At 45.1% G+C, this 17,877-nt stretch overlaps 1 protein-coding gene across 1 annotated transcript in view; it reads right to left on the reverse strand.

The window, feature by feature from the left end:
- Nucleotides 1-17,877, reverse strand: part of LOC129842350 (grainyhead-like protein 2 homolog) — a 74,569-nt gene that overhangs the window by 51,650 nt on the left and 5,042 nt on the right. Inside the window, exons 11-14 of the mRNA XM_055910870.1 lie at nt 17,579-17,776; nt 10,538-10,975; nt 2,328-2,474; nt 689-800 (exon numbers count right to left, since the gene is read on the reverse strand). Of these exons, the coding sequence (XP_055766845.1) occupies nt 689-800; nt 2,328-2,474; nt 10,538-10,975; nt 17,579-17,776 (895 nt within the window). The remainder of the gene's footprint in view (nt 1-688; nt 801-2,327; nt 2,475-10,537; nt 10,976-17,578; nt 17,777-17,877) is intronic.

The following is a 17,877-nucleotide window of genomic DNA, read 5'->3' on the forward strand; positions in this document are numbered from 1 at the left end:
TCTAGGACCCTCTGTTTGGCAGTGTGTTGGTTAGTTAGGGTTAGTTAGGGTTAGTTAGTTGTTCTTACCAATGTCTAGGACCCTCTGTTTGGCAGTGTTTGGTTAGTTAGGGTTAGTTAGCTGTTCTTACCGATGTCTAGGACCCTCTGTTTGGCAGTGTGTTGGTTAGTTAAGGTTAGTTAGGGTTAGTTAGCTGTTCTTACCGATGTCTAGGACCCTCTGTTTGGCAGTGTGTTGTCTGGAATGCCAGTACGTTGGTTAGTTAGGGTTAGTTAGGGTTAGTTAGTTGTTCTTACCGATGTCTAGGACCCTCTGTTTGGCAGTGTGTTGGTTAGTTAGGGTTAGTTAGGATTAGTTAGGGTTAGTTAGGATTAGTTAGTTGTTCTTACCGATGTCCAGGACCCTCTGTTTGACAGTGTGTTGTCTGGAGTGCCAGTACGTTGGTTAGTTAGGGTTAGTTAGGGTTAGTTAGGATTAGTTAGGGTTAGTTAGTTGTTCTTACCGATGTCCAGGACCCTCTGTTTGGCAGTGTGTTGTCTGGAATGCCAGTACGTTGGTTAGTTAGGGTTAGTTAGGGTTAGTTAGTTGTTCTTACCGATGTCTAGGACCCTCTGTTTGGCAGTGTGTTGTCTGGAATGCCAGTACGTTGGTTAGTTAGGGTTAGTTAGGGTTAGTTAGTTGTTCTTACCGATGTCCAAGACCCTCTGTTTGGCAGTGTGTTGTCTGGAATGCCAGTACGTCCAGTGTTTCAGCTGCTCATCTCTGTCCTTATTGTCACTGAACATCACCATCACCACACTCTGGAGAGAATACAGTACAGTCAGCTCAATACCCAGTACATCATTATCCAGGCTAGGGTTCAGCTCAATACCCAGTACATCATTATCCAGGGTTCAGCTCAATACCCAGTACATCATTATCCAGGCTAGGGTTCAGCTCAATACCCAGTACATCATTATCCAGGCTAGGGTTCAGCTCAATACCCAGTACATCATTATCCAGGCTAGGGTTCAGCTCAATACCCAGTACATCATTATCCAGGCTAGGGTTCAGCTCAATACCCAGTATATCATTATCCAGGGTTCAGCTCAATACCCAGGACATCATTATCCAGGCTAGGGTTCAACTCAATACCCAGTACATCATTATCCAGGCCAGGGTTCAGCTCAATACCCAGTACATCATTATCCAGGGTTCAGCTCAATACCCAGTACATCATTATCCAGGCTAGGGTTCAGCTCAATACCCAGGACATCATTATCCAGGCTAGGGTTCAGCTCAATACCCAGTACATCATTATCCAGGCTAGGGTTCAGCTCAATACCCAGGACATCATTATCCAGGCTAGGGTTCAGCTCAATACCCAGTACATCATTATCCAGGCTAGGGTTCAGCTCAATACCCAGTACATCATTATCCAGGGTTCAGCTCAATACCCAGTACATCATTATCCAGGCTAGGGTTCAGCTCAATACCCAGTACATCATTATCCAGGCCAGGGTTCAGCTCAATACCCAGTACATCATTATCCAGGCCAGGGTTCAGCTCAATACCCAATACATCATTATCCAGGCCAGGGTTCAGCTCAATACCCAGGACATCATTATCCAGGCTAGGCTTCAGCTCAATACCCAGTACATCAATACCCAGGCTAGGGTTCAGCTCAATACCCAGGACATCAATATCCAGGGTTCAGCTCAATACCCAGTACATCATTATCCAGGCCAGGGTTCAGCTCAATACCCAGTACATCATTATCCAGGGTTCAGCTCAATACCCAGTACATCATTATCCAGGCTAGGGTTCAGCTCAATACCCAGGACATCATTATGTATCATTATCCAGGCTAGGGTTCAGCACGGCTTCAGAACCTCTCAGGAAACTTTGGAAGAGTTCAGAATGTGTCCTCTACACCACCTCCCCCCCTCTCACATTCACAACACTCTGCCCCCCCCCCCTCTCACTCACCTGCACAACACTCTGGCTCCTCTCCCTCACCTGCACAACACTCTGGCTCCTCCCCCTCTCCCTCACCTGCACAACACTCTGGCTCTTCCCCCTCTCCCTCACCTGCACAACACTCTGGCTCTTCCCCCTCTCCCTCACCTGCACAACACTCTGGCTCCTCCCCCTCTCCCTCACCTGCACAACACTCTGGCTCCTCCCCCTCTCCCTCACCTGCACAACACTCTGGCTCCTCCCCTCTCCCTCACCTGCACAACACTCTGGCTCCTCCCCCTCTCCCTCACCTGCACAACACTCTGGCTCCTCCCTCTCACCTGCACAAAGCTCTGGCTCCTCCCTGCCTCTTCCCACGGCCCACTCACCCGCACTTTGCTGAATGGATTGCGTCGGCCCTTGTTTGCTCCGCCCATCTCGCGCAGCGTCACAGCGTAGAACTGTCCCTTGTTCAGGTAGGTCATAGGCCCCTCCCTCTGATTCTGACTGACAGACCTGGGCGCCTCTAGAGAACACTGGAAAGTGTCACTGTTGAGAAGAGGACACGGATGTGTGTTGAGCGTGACCAAACTGCCCTACGGTAGTGGTAGCAGTATAGTAGTGGTAGCAGTATAGTAGTGGTAGCAGTATGGTAGTGGTAGCAGTAGACTAGTGGTAGCAGTAGACTAGTGGTAGCAGTAGACTAGTGGTAGCAGCATAGTAGTGGTAGCAGTATAGTAGTGGTAGCAGTATAGTAGTGGTAGCAGTATAGTAGTGGTAGCAGTATAGTAGTGGTAGCAGTAGACTAGTGGTAGCAGTAGACTAGTGGTAGCAGTAGACTAGTGGTAGCAGTATGGTAGTGGTAGCAGTATAGTAGTGGTAGCAGTAGACTAGTGGTAGCAGCATAGTAGTGGTAGCAGTAGACTAGTGGTAGCAGTATGGTAGTGGTAGCAGTAGACTAGTGGTAGCAGTAGACTAGTGGTAGCAGTAGACTAGTGGTAGCAGCATAGTAGTGGTAGCAGTAGACTAGTGGTAGCAGTATGGTAGTGGTAGCAGTATGGTAGTGGTAGCAGTATGGTAGTGGTAGCAGTATGGTAGTGGTAGCAGTAGACTAGTGGTAGCAGTAGACTAGTGGTAGCAGCATAGTAGTGGTAGCAGTAGACTAGTGGTAGCAGTATGGTAGTGGTAGCAGTAGACTAGTGGTAGCAGTATGGTAGTGGTAGCAGTAGACTAGTGGTAGCAGTAGACTAGTGGTAGCAGTAGACTAGTGGTAGCAGTATAGTAGTGGTAGCAGTATAGTAGTGGTAGCAGTATAGTAGTGGTAGCAGTATAGTAGTGGTAGCAGTAGACTAGTGGTAGCAGTAGACTAGTGGTAGCAGTATAGTAGTGGTAGCAGTATGGTAGTGGTAGCAGTATGGTAGTGGTAGCAGTATGGTAGTGGTAGCAGTAGACTAGTGGTAGCAGTATAGTAGTGGTAGCAGTATAGTAGTTGTAGCAGTATGGTAGTGGTAGCAGTATAGTAGTGGTAGCAGTAGACTAGTGGTAGCAGTAGACTAGTGGTAGCAGTATAGTAGTGGTAGCAGTAGACTAGTGGTAGCAGTATAGTAGTGGTAGCAGTAGACTAGTGGTAGCAGTATAGTAGTGGTAGCAGTAGACTAGTGGTAGCAGTAGACTAGTGGTAGCGGTAGAGTAGTGGGTGCAGTAGACTAGTGGTAGCAGTAGACTAGTGGTAGCAGTAGACTAGTGGTAGCAGTATGGTTGTGGTAGCAGTAGACTAGTGGTAGCAGTAGACTAGTGGTAGCAGTATGGTAGTGGTAGCAGTATAGTAGTGGTAGCAGTAGACTAGTGGTAGCAGTATGGTAGTGGTAGCAGTAGACTAGTGGTAGCAGTAGATTAGTGGTAGCAGTATGGTAGTGGTAGCAGTAGACTAGTGGTAGCAGTATGGTAGTGGTAGCAGTAGACTAGTGGTAGCAGTGGACTAGTGGTAGCAGTAGACTAGTGGTAGCAGTACAGTAGTGGTAGCAGTAGACTAGTGGTAGCAGTAGAGTAGTGGTAGCAGTAGACTAGTGGTAGCAGTATGGTAGTGGTAGCAGTATAGTAGTGGTAGCAGTATAGTAGTGGTAGCAGTATAGTAGTGGTAGCAGTATAGTAGTGGTAGCAGTAGACTAGTGGTAGCAGTAGACTAGTGGTAGCAGTATAGTAGTGGTAGCAGTATAGTAGTGGTAGCAGTAGACTAGTGGTAGCAGTAGACTAGTGGTAGCAGTATAGTAGTGGTAGCAGTATAGTTGTGGTAGCAGTATGGTAGTGGTAGCAGTATAGTTGTGGTAGCAGTAGACTAGTGGTAGCAGTATAGTTGTGGTAGCAGTATGGTCGTGGTAGCAGTATAGTCGTGGTAGCAGTATAGTAGTGGTAGCAGTAGTCTGGTGGTAGCAGTATAGTAGTGGTAGCAGTAGACTAGTGATAGCAGTATAGTAGTGGTAGCAGTATAGTAGTGGTAGCAGTAGACTAGTGGTAGCAGTATGGTAGTGGTAGCAGTAGACTAGTGGTAGCAGTATAGTAGTGGTAGCAGTAGACTAGTGGTAGCAGTATAGTAGTTGTAGCAGTATGGTAGTGGTAGCAGTGGACTAGTGGTAGCAGTGGACTAGTGGTAGCAGTAGAGTAGTGGTAGCAGTAGACTAATGGTAGCAGTATGGTAGTGGTAGCAGTATAGTAGTGGTAGCAGTAGACTAGTGGTAGCAGTAGACTAGTGGTAGCAGCATAGTAGTGGTAGCAGTATGGTAGTGGTAGCAGTATAGTAGTGGTAGCAGTAGACTAGTGGTAGCAGTATAGTAGTGGTAGCAGTATGGTAGTGGTAGCAGTATGGTAGTGGTAGCAGTAGACTAGTGGTAGCAGTATAGTAGTTGTAGTGGTAGCAGTGGACTAGTGGTAGCAGTGGACTAGTGGTAGCAGTAGAGTAGTGGTAGCAGTAGACTAATGGTAGCAGTATGGTAGTGGTAGCAGTATAGTAGTGGTAGCATTAGACTAGTGGTAGCAGTAGACTAGTGGTAGCAGTAGACTAGTGGTAGCAGTAGACTAGTGGTAGCAGTATGGTAGTGGTAGCAGTATAGTAGTGGTAGCAGTAGACTAGTGGTAGCAGTAGACTAGTGGTAGCAGCATAGTAGTGGTAGCAGTATAGTAGTGGTAGCAGTAGACTAGTGGTAGCAGTAGACTAGTGGTAGCAGTAGACTAGTGGTAGCAGTAGACTAATGGTAGCAGTATGGTAGTGGTAGCAGTATAGTAGTGGTAGCAGTAGACTAGTGGTAGCAGTAGACTAGTGGTAGCAGTAGACTAGTGGTAGCAGTATGGTAGTGGTAGCAGTATGGTAGTGGTAGCAGTATAGTAGTGGTAGCAGTATGGTAGTGGTAGCAGTATGGTAGTGGTAGCAGTATGGTAGTGGTAGCATGACTGAGTCAGTAACTTACGCTCCAGGCTGACTGTAGAGGGATTCGTCCCCTCCTATAGAAGGTGATGGTCTGTATCTCTGTATTATAAATACACAACAGTACAGTCATATCAGAAGATCTGGACTATAGTGTCATTAACCAACAGGAACAACAGAACAGTCATGAAGATATGGACTATAGTGTCATTAACCAACAGGAACAACAGAACAGTCATGAAGATATGGGACTATAGTGTCATTAACCAACAGGAACAACAGAACAGTCATGAAGATATGGACTATAGTGTCATTAACCAACAGGAACAACAGAACAGTCATGAAGATATGGACTATAGTGTCATTAACCAACAGGAACAACAGAACAGTCATGAAGATATGGGACAATAGTGTCATTAACCAACAGGAACAACAGAACAGTCATGAAGATATGGACTATAGTGTCATTAACCAACAGGAACAACAGAACAGTCATGAAGATATGGACTATAGTGTCATTAACCAACAGGAACAACAGAACAGTCATGTCAGAAGATATGGACTATAGTGTCATTAACCAACAGGAACAACAGAACAGTCATATCAGAAGATATGGACTATAGTGTCATTAACCAACAGGAACAACAGAACAGTCATATCAGAAGATATGGACTATAGTGTCATTAACCAACAGGAACAACAGAACAGTCATGAAGATATGGACTATAGTGTCATTAACCAACAGGAACAACAGAACAGTCATGAAGATATGGGACAATAGTGTCATTAACCAACAGGAACAACAGAACAGTCATGAAGATATGGACTATAGTGTCATTAACCAACAGGAACAACAGAACAGTCATGAAGATATGGACTATAGTGTCATTAACCAACAGGAACAACAGAACAGTCATATCAGAAGATATGGACTATAGTGTCATTAACCAACAGGAACAACAGAACAGTCATGAAGATATGGACTATAGTGTCATTAACCAACAGGAACAACAGAACAGTCATGAAGATATGGACTATAGTGTCATTAACCAACAGGAACAACAGAACAGTCATGAAGATCTGGACTATAGTGTCATTAACCAACAGGAACAACAGAACAGTCATGAAGATATGGACTATAGTGTCATTAACCAACAGGAACAACAGAACAGTCATATCAGAAGATATGGACTATAGTGTCATTAACCAACAGGAACAACAGAACAGTCATATCAGAAGATATGGACTATAGTGTCATTAACCAACAGGAACAACAGAACAGTCATGAAGATATGGACTATAGTGTCATTAACCAACAGGAACAACAGAACAGTCATGAAGATATGGACTATAGTGTCATTAACCAACAGGAACAACAGAACAGTCATATCAGAAGATATGGGACTTTAGTGTCATTAACCAACAGGAACAACAGAACAGTCATGAAGATATGGACTATAGTGTCATTAACCAACAGGAACAACAGAACAGTCATGAAGATATGGACTATAGTGTCATTAACCAACAGGAACAACAGAACAGTCATGTCAGAAGATATGGACTATAGTGTCATTAACCAACAGGAACAACAGAACAGTCATATCAGAAGATATGGACTATAGTGTCATTAACCAACAGGAACAACAGAACAGTCATATCAGAAGATATGGGACTATAGTGTCATTAACCAACAGGAACAACAGAACAGTCATGTCAGAAGATATGGACTATAGTGTCATTAACCAACAGGAACAACAGAACAGTCATGAAGATATGGACTATAGTGTCATTAACCAACAGGAACAACAGAACAGTCATGAAGATATGGACTATAGTGTCATTAACCAACAGGAACAACAGAACAGTCATGAAGATATGGACTATAGTGTCATTACCAACAGGAACAACAGAACAGTCATGTAGATATGGACTATAGTGTCATTACCAACAGGAACAACAGAACAGTCATGAAGATATGGACTATAGTGTCATTACCAACAGGAACAACAGAACAGTCATGTCAGAAGATATGGACTATAGTGTCATTAACCAACAGGAACAACAGAACAGTCATATCAGAAGATATGGACTATAGTGTCATTAACCAACAGGAACAACAGAACAGTCATATCAGAAGATATGGACTATAGTGTCATTAACCAACAGGAACAACAGAACAGTCATGAAGATATGGACTATAGTGTCATTACCAACAGGAACAACAGAACAGTCATGTAGATATGGACTATAGTGTCATTAACCAACAGGAACAACAGAACAGTCATGTCAGAAGATATGGACTATAGTGTCATTAACCAACAGGAACAACAGAACAGTCATATCAGAAGATATGGACTATAGTGTCATTAACCAACAGGAACAACAGAACAGTCATATCAGAAGATATGGGACTATAGTGTCATTAACCAACAGGAACAACAGAACAGTCATGAAGATATGGACTATAGTGTCATTAACCAACAGGAACAACAGAACAGTCATATCAGAAGATATGGACTATAGTGTCATTAACCAACAGGAACAACAGAACAGTCATGAAGATATGGGACTATAGTGTCATTAACCAACAGGAACAACAGAACAGTCATATCAGAAGATATGGACTATAGTGTCATTAACCAACAGGAACAACAGAACAGTCATGAAGATATGGACTATAGTGTCATTAACCAACAGGAACAACAGAACAGTCATGAAGATATGGACTATAGTGTCATTAACCAACAGGAACAACAGAACAGTCATGTCAGAAGATATGGGACTATAGTGTCATTAACCAACAGGAACAACAGAACAGTCATATCAGAAGATATGGACTATAGTGTCATTAACCAACAGGAACAACAGAACAGTCATGAAGATATGGACTATAGTGTCATTAACCAACAGGAACAACAGAACAGTCATGTCAGAAGATATGGACTATAGTGTCATTAACCAACAGGAACAACAGAACAGTCATGAAGATATGGACTATAGTGTCATTAACCAACAGGAACAACAGAACAGTCATATCAGAAGATATGGACTATAGTGTCATTAACCAACAGGAACAACAGAACAGTCATGAAGATATGGGACTATAGTGTCATTAACCAACAGGAACAACAGAACAGTCATATCAGAAGATATGGACTATAGTGTCATTAACCAACAGGAACAACAGAACAGTCATGAAGATATGGACTATAGTGTCATTAACCAACAGGAACAACAGAACAGTCATGAAGATATGGACTATAGTGTCATTAACCAACAGGAACAACAGAACAGTCATGTCAGAAGATATGGACTATAGTGTCATTAACCAACAGGAACAACAGAACAGTCATATCAGAAGATATGGACTATAGTGTCATTAACCAACAGGAACAACAGAACAGTCATGAAGATATGGACTATAGTGTCATTAACCAACAGGAACAACAGAACAGTCATGAAGATATGGACTATAGTGTCATTAACCAACAGGAACAACAGAACAGTCATGAAGATATGGACTATAGTGTCATTAACCAACAGGAACAACAGAACAGTCATATCAGAAGATATGGACTATAGTGTCATTAACCAACAGGAACAACAGTACAGTCATGTCAGAAGATATGGACTATAGTGTCATTAACCAACAGGAACAACAGAACAGTCATATCAGAAGATATGGACTATAGTGTCATTAACCAACAGGAACAACAGAACAGTCATGAAGATATGGACTATAGTGTCATTAACCAACAGGAACAACAGAACAGTCATATCAGAAGATATGGACTAGAGTGTCATTAACCAACAGGAACAACAGAACAGTCATGTCAGAAGATATGGACTATAGTGTCATTAACCAACAGGAACAACAGAACAGTCATATCAGAAGATATGGACTATAGTGTCATTAACCAACAGGAACAACAGAACAGTCATGAAGATATGGGACAATAGTGTCATTAACCAACAGGAACAACAGAACAGTCATGAAGATATGGACTATAGTGTCATTAACCAACAGAACAGTCATGAAGATATGGACTATAGTGTCATTAACCAACAGGAACAACAGAACAGTCATATCAGAAGATATGGACTATAGTGTCATTAACCAACAGGAACAACAGAACAGTCATATCAGAAGATATGGACTATAGTGTCATTAACCAACAGGAACAACAGAACAGTCATGAAGATATGGACTATAGTGTCATTAACCAACAGGAACAACAGAACAGTCATGAAGATATGGACTATAGTGTCATTAACCAACTGGAACAACAGAACAGTCATGTCAGAAGATATGGACTATAGTGTCATTAACCAACAGGAACAACAGAACAGTCATATCAGAAGATATGGACTATAGTGTCATTAACCAACAGGAACAACAGAACAGTCATGAAGATATGGACTATAGTGTCATTAACCAACAGGAACAACAGAACAGTCATGAAGATATGGACTATAGTGTCATTAACCAACAGGAACAACAGAACAGTCATGTCAGAAGATATGGACAATAGTGTCATTAACCAACAGGAACAACAGAACAGTCATGAAGATATGGACTATAGTGTCATTAACCAACAGGAACAACAGAACAGTCATGTCAGAAGATATGGACTATAGTGTCATTAACCAACAGGAACAACAGAACAGTCATGAAGATATGGACTATAGTGTCATTAACCAACAGGAACAACAGAAGAGTCATGTCAGAAGATATGGACTATAGTGTCATTAACCAACAGGAACAACAGAACAGTCATATTAGAAGATATGGACTATAGTGTCATTAACCAACAGGAACAACAGAACAGTCATGAAGATATGGACTATAGTGTCATTAACCAACAGGAACAACAGAACAGTCATGAAGATATGGACTATAGTGTCATTAACCAACAGGAACAACAGAACAGTCATATTAGAAGATATGGACTATAGTGTCATTAACCAACAGGAACAACAGAACAGTCATGAAGATATGGACTATAGTGTCATTAACCAACAGGAACAACAGAACAGTCATATCAGAAGATATGGACTATAGTGTCATTAACCAACAGGAACAACAGCACAGTCATGTCAGAAAAGGTTTTGCTCCAATTGATTAGATTGAAAGGAATAACAAAACATGTAGACACCCCCCCACTCTGCTCCAGGCCTCACCTCCTGCTCCTCAGGGTACGAGGCATCGTTGGTGCTGTCTGGAGAACTCTTCTGACTCTGTTCCTCCTTCGTGTAGCCTCTGTGTCTCACAACATGGCTGACATGGCTGACCAGGGAATTGGGATTGATCTGCTCATAAACCACCCGGACCTGCTGCCGCTCCCCCTCTCCCCTGTACGACCCCCCAGGCCCCCCAAGAGCCATGTAGCAAGACGTCTGGTCCTCAGTCTTCACCACAGCTCCCACTGCCTCCCCAGGTGTCCCTCCATACCCTTGCCTGTCTGTGCAGTCCAGCTGCTGGATGTTTAGAGACAGGTTGACGGGTTCAGATTTTAGCCCTTGAACACGACTCTCCAGGGTCTCCAGGTTTCCCTGGGAGTCAGGGGCTGATGTCTCTGGTGTTTTAGAGCTGGCCGGCAGTCGCTTGTCTCTTGGGATCTAGGAAGAATAATCACACACCACAGATTTATCACCAGGAGGGTGACGTTGATCTGTCAGATATCACATGAGAGTCTTAGCTAGCAGCACGTTGTAGGGTTTGACGTTGATCTGTCAGATTTCCTATCAGAGTCTTAGCTAGCGGCACGTTGTAGGGTTTGACGTTGATCTGTCAGATTTCCTATCAGAGTCTTAGCTAGCGGCACGTTGTAGGGTTTGACGTTTGATCTGTCAGATTTCCTATCAGAGTCTTAGCTAGCAGCACGTTGTAGGGTTTGACGTTTGATCTGTCAGAGTCTTAGCTAGCAGCACGTTGTAGGGTTTGACGTTTGATCTGTCAGATTTCACATCAGAATCTTAGCTAGCAACACGTTGTAGGGTTTGACGTTTGATCTGTCAGATTTCACATCAGAGTCTTAGCTAGCAGCACGTTGTAGGGTTTGACGTTGATCTGTCAGAGTCTTAGCTAGCAACACGTTGTAGGGTTTGGGCAAGTAAAGTACATGAGGAGACGATACAACACAAGGAATCCCCCTTAATGACCACGCCCATTACAGCCGTCTCACCTTCGTCAAAGAGCACTGTCCTCGTCTCTACTGAGGTTCAGCATGGCCTACAAACCCTGACCTCTCACCTTGTAGTGGTCGTAGAGCAGTCTAACCCCTGACCTCTCACCTTATAATAATCATAGAGCAGTCTAACCCCTAACCTCTCACCTTATAATAATCATAGAGCAGTCTAACCCCTGACCTCTCACCTTATAATAATCATAGAGCAGTCTAACCCCTGACCTCTCACCTTATAATAATCATAGAGCAGTCTAACCCCTAACCCCTGACCTCTCACCTTGTAGTAATCCTAGAGCAGTCTAACCCCTGACCTCTCACCTTATAATAATCATAGAGCAGTCTAACCCCTGACCTCTCACCCTGACCTCTCACCTTATAATAATCATTCCAAGACGGCGTAGCAGTGTAGACGTCTTTGTCCTGTCGTGTCCCGTGTCCCTTGTATATATCTTTTTACATCTTTTTCTTCGCATATCTTTTAAAAATACTTTCTTAAACCTCAACTTCTAAATACTCTCCTGCAACCCGCCTCACCCAATGTGGCGTGGATCTGCTTTTTTCTAAAGTATTTCTATTTACTTCTGATCTGGAATCCATCTACTGAAGATAGCCAGCTAACTGCCTACCAGCTATCAGTTAGCAAACCATTGCTAGCGGTCATCAGCTAACCTTTAGCTCGGAAAGCTCTCGCTAGTTCGAACAACGTGACTAAAACCAGAGCATAGCGGACCTATTTCTCTCCATATCCCCGGATTCCTACCGCAAACTCTGAACATTTTCATCTGGATCTTCGCAACTAGCTAACCACAATCCCGGGTGACCACTCCTGGCTAGCGTTTCCATCCCGGAGCAGGCACCGGAGCAGGCACCAATTAGCCTGAAGCTAATTGGCTAGGGCTCCTGTGCTACCACTGAAGCCCACTCCTGGGCTACAAGACCCGGACCCATTTACTGCCGGTACGGAGCACGGAACCCCGCCTATCCTCTACGACTGGAATACCGACATAATCTGCCCGGGGACTCCAACAGGCCCCTCAGGCGTGACGCCCGCTGAAGGCCCATTCTGCTAACCTACTAGGCCTGTTAGCTACCTAGAGCTACCTGGAACCCTACTAATTCCACGACTGGTCTATCGATGTCACCGCACGAAGAGGCAAAAACAGACTTCCCCCCCATCGCGACGTCCCCCAAAGGCTAACTTGCCTGCCCCGGTCTGCTAACTGCTAGCTTATCTTGCAGCTAGCGCAGCTAGGAAGCTAGCACCAGTTAGCAAACACAATTCTGCAATTCACAACCTCTCTTTCGCCATCGCTATCCGGCTTGGATTCTCTGTCGACACGACCACGTCTGGTTTGCAGACGTGCCCTCAACCGGCCTCCGTCTGAGCAGACCCCCTCCGTCTGAGCAGACCACCCCCCCGGGCTACTAACTTTAAACGCGTGCTAGCTTAGTGGAGGCCTCACTACTCCATCTACGGCTGCCCCCTGGACACTATGATCACTTGGCTACATAGCTGATGCCTGCTTGACTGTCCATTAATTCACGGTACTCCATTCTGTTTATTTGTGTTTTATCTGTCGGCTCTGTGCCTTAACTCAGGATCTGTGTGTAGTTAATCCGACCCTCTCTGCCCAGTCGTCGCCATTTTTACCTTCTGTTGCTGTGTTAGCTGACTAGCTGCTGTTATTTCACCTGCTGTTTTAGCTAGCTCTCCCAATCATGACCTGCAATCACTTTATGCCTTATTGTATGTCTCTCTCTAATATCAATATGCCTTACATACTGTTGTTCAGGCTAGTTATCATTGTTTTGGCTTGCAATGGACCCCGTAGTTCCACTCTCCGTACCTCTGATACCTCCTTTGTCCCACCCCCCACACATGCGGTGACCTCACCCATTGAGACCAGCATGTCCAGAGATACAACCTCTCTTATCATCACCCAGTGCCTGGGCTTACCTCCGCTGTACCCGTGCCCCACCATACCCTGGTCTGCACATTATGCCCAGAATCTATTCTACCACGCCCATAAATCTGCTCCTTTTATTCCTTGTCCCCAACGCTCTAGGCAACCAGTTTTGATAGCCTTTAGCCGCACCCTCATTCTACTACTCCTCTGTTCCTCGGGTGATGTGGAGGTAAACCCAGGCCCTGCATGTCCCCAGTCACCCTCATTTGTTGACTTCTGTGATCGAAAAAGCCTTGGCCTCATGCATGTCAACATCAGAAGCCTCCTCCCCAAGTTTGCCTTACTCACCGCTTTAGCACACTCTGCCAACCCTGATGTCCTTGCCGTGTCTGAATCCTGGCTTAGGAAGGCCACCAAAAACTCAGAGATTTCCATACCCAACTATAACACTTTCCGTCAAGATAGAACTGCCAAAGGGGGAGGAGTTGCAATCTACTGCAGAGATAGCCTGCAAAGTTCTGTCATACTTTCCAAGTCTATGCCCAAACAGTTCGAACTTCTAATTTTAAAAATTAATCTCTCCAGAAATAAGTCTCTCACTGTTGCCGCCTGCTACCGACCCCCCTCAGCTTCCAGCTGTGCCCTGGACACCATCTGTGAATTGATCGCTCCCCATCTAGCTTCAGAGTTTGTTCTGTTAGGTGACCTAAACTGGGATATGCTTAACACCCCGGCAGTCCTACAATCTAAGCTTGATGCCCTCAATCTCACACAAATCATCAAGGAACCCACCAGGTACAACCCTAAATCCGTAAACATGGGCACCCTAATAGACATTATCCTGACCAACTCGCCCTCCAAATACACCTCTGCTGTCTTCAATCAAGATCTCAGCGATCACTGCCTCATTGCCTGTATCCGCCACGGGTCCACGGTCAAACGACCACCCCTCATCACTGTCAAACGCTCCCTGAAACACTTCTGCGAGCAGGCCTTTCTAATCGACCTGGCCCGGGTACCCTGGAAGGATATTGACCTCATCCCGTCAGTTGAGGATGCCTGGTCATTCTTTAAAAGTTACTTCCTCACAATATTAGACAAGCATGCTCCGTTCAAAAAATGCAGAACCAAGAACAGATATAGCCCTTGGTTCACTCCAGACCTGACTGCCCTCGACCAGCACAAAAACATCCTGTGGCGAACTGCAATAGCATCGAAGAGCCCCCGTGATATGCAACTGTTCAGGGAAGTCAGGAACCAATACACGCAGTCAGTCAGGAAAGCAAAGGCCAGCTTTTTCAAGCAGAAATTTGCATCCTGTAGCTCTAACTCCAAAAAGTTCTGGGATACTGTAAAGTCCATGGAAAACAAGAGCACCTCCTCCCAGCTGCCCACTGCACTGAGGCTAGATAACACGGTCACCACTGATAAGTCCGTGATAATCGAAAACTTCAACAAACATTTCTCAATGGCTGGCCATGCCTTCCACCTGGCGACTCCAACCTTGGCCAACAGCCCCGCCCCCCCCGCTGCTACTCGCCCAAGCCTCCCCAGCTTCTCCTTTACCCATATCCAGATAGCAGATGTTCTGAAAGAGCTGGAAAACCTGGACCCATACAAATCAGCTGGGCTTGACAATCTGGGCCCCCTATTTCTGAAACTGTCCGCTGCCATTGTCGCACCCCCTATTACCAGCCTGTTCAACCTCTCCTTCGTATCATCTGAGATCCCCAAGGATTGGAAAGCTGCCGCTGTCATCCCCCTCTTCAAAGGGGGAGACACCCTGGACCCAAACTGTTACAGACCTATATCCATCCTGCCCTGCCTAGCTAAGGTCTTCGAAAGCCAAGTCAACAAACAGATCACTGACCATCTCGAATCCCACCGTACCTTCTCCGCTGTGCAATCCGGTTTCCGAGCCGGTCACGGGTGCACCTCAGCCACGCTCAAGGTACTAAACGATATCATAACCGCCATCGATAAAAGACATTACTGTGCAGCCGTCTTCATCGACCTGGCCAAGGCTTTCGACTCTGTCAATCACCATATTCTTATCGGCAGACTCAATAGCCTCGGTTTTTCTAATGACTGCCTTGCCTGGTTCACCAACTACTTTGCAGACAGAGTTCAGTGTGTCAAATCGGAGGGCATGTTGTCCGGTCCTCTGGCAGTCTCTATGGGGGTACCACAGGGTTCAATTCTCGGGCCGACTCTTTTCTCTGTATACATCAATGATGTTGCTCTTGCTGCGGGCGATTCCCTGATCCACCTCTACGCAGACGACACCATTCTGTATACTTCCGGCCCTTCCCTGGACACTGTGCTATCTAACCTCCAAACAAGCTTCAATGCCATACAACACTCCTTCCGTGGCCTCCAACTGCTCTTAAACGCTAGTAAAACCAAATGCATGCTTTTCAACCGTTCGATGCCTGCACCCGCACGCCCGACTAGCATCACCACCCTGGACGGTTCCGACCTAGAATATGTGGACATCTATAAGTACCTAGGTGTCTGGCTAGACTGCAAACTCTCCTTCCAGACTCATATCAAACATCTCCAATCCAAAATCAAATCTAGAGTCGGCTTTCTATTCCGGAACAAAGCCTCCTTCACTCACGCCGCCAAACTTACCCTAGTAAAACTGACTATCCTACCGATCCTCGACTTCGGCGATGTCATCTACAAAATAGCCTCCAATACTCTACTCAGCAAACTGGATGCAGTTTATCACAGTGCCATCCGTTTTGTTACTAAAGCACCTTATACGACCCACCACTGCAACCTGTATGCCCTAGTCGGCTGGCCCTCGCTACATGTTCGTCGTCAGACCCACTGGCTCCAGGTCATCTACAAGGCTATGCTAGGCAAAGTGCCGCATTATCTCAGTTCACTGGTCACGATGGCTACACCCACCCGTAGCACGCGCTCCAGCAGGTGTATCTCACTGATCATCCCTAAAGCCAAAACCTCATTTGGACGCCTTTCCTTCCAGTTCTCTGCTGCCTGCGACTGGAACGAATTGCAAAAATCTCTGAAGTTGGAGACTTTTATTTCCCTCAACAACTTTAAAAATCTGCTATCCGAGCAGCTAACCGATCGCTGCAGCTGTACATAGTCCATCTGTAAACCACCCACCCAATTTACCTACCTCACCCCCATACTGCTTTTATTTATTTTACTTTTCTGCACTTTTGCACACCAGTATCTCTTCTTGCACATGATCATCTGATGATTTATCACTCCAGTGTTAATCTGCTAAATTGTAATTATTCGATTTATTGCCTACCTCATGCCTTTTGCACACATTGTATATAGATTCTCTTTTTTCTACCATGTTATTGACTTGTCTATTGTTTACTCCATGTGTAACTCTGTGTTGTTGTCTGTTCACACTGCTATGCTTTATCTTGGCCAGGTCGCAGTTGCAAATGAGAACTTGTTCTCAACTAGCCTACCTGGTTAAATAAAGGTGAAATAAAAAAATAAAAAAAATAAAAAAAATAGAGCAGTCTAACCCCTGACCTCTCACCTTATAATAATCATAGAGCAGTCTAAACTCTAACCCCTAACCTCTCACCTTATAATAATCATAGAGCAGTCTAACCCCTGACCTCTCACCTTGTAATAATCATAGAGCAGTCTAACCCCTGACCTCTCACCTTATAATAATCATAGAGCAGTCTAACCCCTGACCTCTCACCTTATAATAATCATAGAGCAGTCTAACCCCTGACCTCTCACCTTATAATAATCATAGAGTAGTCTAACCCCTGACCCCTGACCTCTCACCTTATAATAATCATAGAGCAGTCTAACCCCTGACCTCTCACCTTATAATAATCATAGAGCAGTCTAACCCCTGACCTCTCACCTTATAATAATCATAGAGCAGTCTAACCCCTGACCTCTCACCTTATAATAATCATAGAGCAGTCTAACCCCTGACCTCTCACCTTGTAGTAATCATAGAGCAGTCTAACCCCTGACCTCTCACCTTGTAGTAATCATAGGGCAGTCTAACCCCTGACCTCTCACCTTATAATAATCATAGAGCAGTCTAACCCCTGACCCCTGACCTCTCACCTTATAATAATCATAGAGCAGTCTAACCCCTGACCTCTCACCTTGTAGTAATCATAGAGCAGTCCCAGAGCGGCAGCACTGTCCTCGTCTCCATTGACGCTCATCATGGCCTTGGTGGCTGCAGTCAGAGGGTTCTCCAGGTAGGTCTTCCATTCCTCGTCCTCACTGCTGAAGGACCTCCGAGACGGGGCAGCCATCTCATTGGGCACCACCACCACCAGACGCTTACTGGAGAGACACAATGAGACAACACAAATCACCAGACACCTACTGGAGAGACACAACACAATGAGACAACACAAACCACCAGACACCTACTGGAGAGACACAACACAATGAG

The sequence above is a fragment of the Salvelinus fontinalis genome, unplaced genomic scaffold, assembly GCF_029448725.1.
Source record: "Salvelinus fontinalis isolate EN_2023a unplaced genomic scaffold, ASM2944872v1 scaffold_0035, whole genome shotgun sequence".
NCBI classification, from domain to species: Eukaryota; Metazoa; Chordata; class Actinopteri; order Salmoniformes; family Salmonidae; genus Salvelinus; species Salvelinus fontinalis.